General features: G+C 54.2%; 1 protein-coding gene across 1 annotated transcript; it reads right to left on the reverse strand.

Annotated features, from left to right (window-relative positions):
• Positions 1-111: 111 nt before the first annotated feature.
• Positions 112-2,259, reverse strand: GNAO1 (G protein subunit alpha o1). Its single transcript, XM_027908520.1, has 2 exons — positions 2,041-2,259; positions 112-386 (listed from the first exon to the last, which is right to left on the reverse strand). Exons 1-2 carry the CDS (start codon positions 2,186-2,188, stop codon positions 199-201), a joined length of 336 nt encoding a protein of 111 aa, XP_027764321.1. The 5' UTR covers positions 2,189-2,259; the 3' UTR covers positions 112-198.
• Between the last annotated feature and the right edge of the window lie 2,446 nt (positions 2,260-4,705).

A 4,705-nucleotide genomic window follows, 5' to 3' on the forward strand; every position in this document is an offset into this window, starting at 1 on the left:
TTTTTTTTTTTTTTTTTTTTTTTTTTTTTTTTTTTTTTTTTTTTCTTCCCGCGCGTGTGTGTGTCTCTGTGTGTGTGTGTCTGTGTGTGGTTGCGTTGGTTGTATTTTTTTTTGTTGTTATTTTTTTCATTTTTACGTTTCTTTTCTCTCCTGGCGCCGGGATCGCCACCCAAGCAGTCGCTGTGCGCCGGGGGGGGATCAGTACAAGCCGCAGCCCCGCAGGTTGTTGGCAATGATGATGTCGGTGACGGCGTCAAATACCACCTGGATGTTGTTCGTGTCTGTGGCGCACGTCATGTGGCAGTAAATCTCCTTGTTGGGGGAGCGGTTTTTGCTCTCGAACTGTGCTTGGATGTAGGCGGCCGCGTCCTCGTAGGTGTTGGGACCTGCGGGCACAGGTGGGGGCAGAGCGGGGGGTGTCAGGGCCGAGGGCACAGCCGGCCCCTCGGGGCTCGCAAACTGCGTTAATTCCAGCACAAACAAGCCAAGCTCACTGATTTGCACCTTGTGTGTCCCCCACCCAGCCCTCCTCCTCTCACCTCCCTCCTTCCCTCCCCTCCCCTTTCCCACCCCATTCTGCCCCATTTTCCCCTAATTGCAGCCCAGCCGGGCCCTGTTGGGGTCTCCTCCCTCCCCAGGTGTCGCCGCTTTGCCTCTCCCTTTTTGAGCCCCCCTCGGGGAGCCGCCTCCAACTGCGCCCACCGGGCAGAGCCGGAGGAAATCCCGAGGGAGCTCCGCGGCATCGCTGCTGGTGAGTCCCCACGGCGCACCCCGACGGGGGGGGGAGAAAGGCTGGGGGGCCTGGTGGCCCCCCAGCCAGGTAGGCAGGGGGAGGGATGCCCGGGAGGGTCGGTGGCTACAACATCCTTCTCAGTTGGGGCTGAGCCCCCCGCGCCCCGCCACGGCGATGCCTGGGCGGGCTGGGGGTCTCCCCCTGAGCTCCGGAGTGGGTGATGGAGAGTGGTGGCGGGGCAGGAGCCGATCGGGGACGCGCTGCTGTTGGCTTAGTGACTGCGAGGTTTGCTTTTGTAAGGTGGGCTGGAGAGGCGCCAGATGTTTGAGCCGAAAAATGTGCATTTTTTGCATTAAGCCGCTTAGGGCAGCGGGAGAGGCTGTGCCTGGCCCCTCGGGGGAAGCCACAAAGCTGAGTTACGCCCCTGAAATCGCCTTTGCGAGAGCTGCTATTATCTGGAGATTTATTTTCCTTTTCTAGCTCGCTGGTTCCGAAGGACGGGGAGGGTGGGTCGGTGACACTGGGCTGTCCCCCTCCATGGGCCAGGATGTGCCGTGCAGCTGCAGCGGGATAGTTTGGTTTATTCAACCAGGTGGCTGTGAAAGAAGCACTGCTGCCTTTATGATGCAGAAGCCTAAATGCTTCTGGTGGGAATGCCAGTGCACTTATGCCACGGGGGAAGGGATTTCATCTTGCTGGGGGCCCCCCTTGTCCTCAGGGTTTGGCATCCAGGGTGGGTGTGCTCTGGGTGGAACAGTTCAGAGACATCTCAGTAGGAGATGTGAACTGACTCTTTTTTCCTCTTAGAAATCTCAAAGCGTCTGTTCTTACCCATCTTCTTGGTTATTTGTTCTTTTCCCCAAACTCTGCTGGTTGCACTAGGAAATGGATGATTCTCTTGTGGTTCCACAGGTTTCTGCTGTAAAGGGGCTCTTTCCTTGCCCAGCTGTGTCCTGTGAGAAGGCACTCCCAGGAGAATGCAGCTTGGAGAACCACGTGCCTTGGTTCCTCTTGCAGGAGCTTCTGAGGACCCACCAGCGAGCAGGATGGAACGGTGGGCACTCGGCTCCCACCAAGGCTTCTCCTTCCCACAGCTCCTCTCTCTCTGTCCCACCTCTGCCACAGGAGCTGCCCCAGGCGGGACCCAGCCCTGCCCACCAGTGGGTGCTGCAGCTGCATCCCTGCTCCTGAAGGTGGGCAGTGCTTCTGCCCCCCAAAGGTGCCCTTCTGCCCCCCCTGAACCCCCCAGCCTGGCGGCGCAGGGTGGGGGTGTCCCTGGGCTGTGCCCTGTGGGCCCCAGCACCTACCTGTGTATTCAGGGAAGCAGATGGTCAGAGGAGACTTCTTGATCTTCTCAGCAAATAGGTCTTTCTTGTTGAGGAAGAGAATGATGGAGGTGTCGATGAAGAATTTGTTGTTACAGATGGAGTCGAAGAGCATGAGGGATTCGTGCATGCGGTTCTGCAACGGGGAGCAAGGAGGGAGGAGAGGGGAGAGAGAAAGGCAAAGACAGAGTTAGAGGAGAGGAGAACACTTTCTGGTTTTCTGAGTTGAAATGGTTAGAAAGCAAAAAATCTCTAAAATAAGGCAGTGGTAAATGTAAGCTGGTTACAAAGGTGGAGGAGATGGGATATTGCCCTGCTCTTGGGCTGAAGGCCAAGGCACATTTGGAGGCTCCCCCATGTCCCTGTGAGGCCACTCTGCCAGGGCAGACACCTGCAGCCTCAAGGAAGGGCAGGAAAAAAATCATCTGCTCCTCTTCTGCCTCACCAGAGGAGTGGGGAAGGGGCCCTGTGTCTCCTCAGAGAGTGGGCAACCCTGAAGCATCCTTTGCAGAGCTCAAATAAAGCATGGGCAGAGCAGTGGCCAGGATACACTGGAACTGGGATGGCTTTGGCCATCCCAGGGTGGTCCTATGGCCTAGCCTGGAGGGGTATTTGGTGCTGAGCAGTGCCATCGTGGCAAGACCAATGCCAAGGGATTGCCCAGAGGTTGGGGCAGATCCTGTCCCACTGAGACCCTTCTGCCCCTGGAAGAGTCTTGAGCCCATCTTGGAAACCACCACAGTGGTGGCCCCAAGAAAACCCAGTGCTGCTACGTGGAAGTAACCAGTGGAGGTGCCTCTGCCAGCCCTCCGAGCTCTCCTGAGTGTGCTGGGCTTGTGGGCAGATCCAGGGAGTCTTTGAGCTTGGCAGATTTTTGGTAGGAGCATAACTAGAGGCAAATTTCTAAAAGTAGGGTTTTTTAAAACTAATCAATTAATTTTAAATTGTCCTTTCACATGTGGACAAAAGCCATACCAAGCCATTTTTCCCTGTGCTACGGAAGTTCTTACCAGGAAGGGGTGGAGAGCAGATAGCAGAACAGGAGGAGGAGGAGAGGCTGTCCTGGGCAGAACCAGCTGCCACAGAGCACCACAGGACAGGGGATTCTCATGCAGGCACATGCACTCACTGTTAGTGTGAAGGTGCAAGTGGACAGGACAGATCTGGCTCTCCAGGAGCTCCCCAAAATTTCCTCCACCATTATCACCAGGAAGCCCCTCCTTGGGCTGAGCCCCCCAGCTGCCTGCAGCTCACACGTGGACACAGCTGCTCGTGAAAGCCTCTTGTAACCACATGTGAAGCCCCGCTCTGGGGTGGCTCAGGGGCTTGGCAGCCAGTGGGGACCCCCCCCCAGCCCCATTTACAGCCCCCCCAGCCCCATTTTTGGGAGGCGCAGCGAGGGGGGCTCGGGCTCGCCGAAGCTCCGCAAGAACGCGCGCGTTTCCCCATGAAATGATGACCCAATTACACATTTTGGAGTTTTCCATGAATGTTTTATTAGTGACTCATTTTATTAGCTCCACTTCAGCGGCAGCTTTTGCATGCAAAATTTAGCAGCTGTCTGATTTCATCTTGAAAGGCTCCGCGATTGCACCGTCGGTTCCTTGACAAAGAGTGGCAAGGGATGCCAAGCGGGCGCTTTCCAGAGCTTTGGGACTTCACTCTGATCCTTATCTTGAAGTGGAAAAAAAAAAAAAAAAAGCCTTGTTCACAGGGAAAAACCAGAAACTGCCGCAAAAGGATGTGCTTCCTCTTGACTTGGGGTTGTTGCAAAATCACCGGGTCTTGAGATTTTCACGGAGAGTTTCTGGGTGGGCTCTTCCTTGTTTGTCCCTGGTGTTGTCCCCTAAATATCTAAATAAAGGAGTGATGACGATAGTGGAAGAGCAGCTGAAATAAAGCCAGTGCCCAAGGCAAGGAAAATCCCCAGTCAGGGGAAATAACCCTGGTGACTTCAGGGCCCTGGACAGCCATGCAGATGATCTGAGCGGGTTGGAGTCCTGGAGGATGTTCTGAAAGATCCCCAGTAACGATATGCAAAGCAAAGCCCTTTCCTTCTCAGCTGTTTCCTCTTTCCAGGGCTGGTCTGTGCCTCTGTCTCATCTGCAGGATGGGCTGTGTGGGGTTTTGTGTCTGAGGATTGGTCCAGATACATCACTGGAACTTGGTCAAGTCAACAGAAATAAAGGTTCACTTTGCTGAGATTTATGGAAAATTTTCTCTTGATTTCTTCAAGTTCTTTACTTCTGTTTCGTGCCCCAAATAATGGAAGATCTTTGGTTTTAACATAAAAGAACAAACTGGCCCAAGGGTTATTTTGAAGGGAGGGAGGGAGAGATGCTCCACATTTGGTGCTACTGCAAGGAGCAAAACACATCTCAATCAAACCAGAAATGGCTCTTCTGCCTCTGTCCTTGCACAAAGAAACAGGGGAAAAGCAAAACAAAGCTTGTGAAGGTTTTGCAGTCGAGGTGTTGGAGGATGCAATGGGGCAGGAGGGATGATCTGTCCCCCCCCTGGCTCCTGGGCTGAGCAGAGGGAAAAGAAATTCCCACCAAATACTTACATAAAATGAAATACCTTTGGGTTATATCCTTTGCAAGTTCCTTGTTCCCAGGCAGATGCAGGTGTGTGTCGTGCATTTGTG

The sequence above is a fragment of the Empidonax traillii genome, unplaced genomic scaffold, assembly GCF_003031625.1.
Source record: "Empidonax traillii isolate 1590-97213 ecotype Southwest subspecies unplaced genomic scaffold, ASM303162v1 scaffold1739:size66342, whole genome shotgun sequence".
In the NCBI taxonomy this organism is placed as follows: Eukaryota; Metazoa; Chordata; class Aves; order Passeriformes; family Tyrannidae; genus Empidonax; species Empidonax traillii.

Excerpts from the sequence above, each read along its gene's own strand:
- GNAO1 (XM_027908520.1), bottom strand. The coding sequence starts at position 2,188 with ATGCACGAATCCCTCATGCTCTTCGACTCCATCTGTAACAACAAATTC. Across the intron at positions 387-2,040 it reads CTGCTTCCCTGAATACACAG|GTCCCAACACCTACGAGGAC; the intron begins GTAGGTGCTGGG and ends CTGTGCCCGCAG.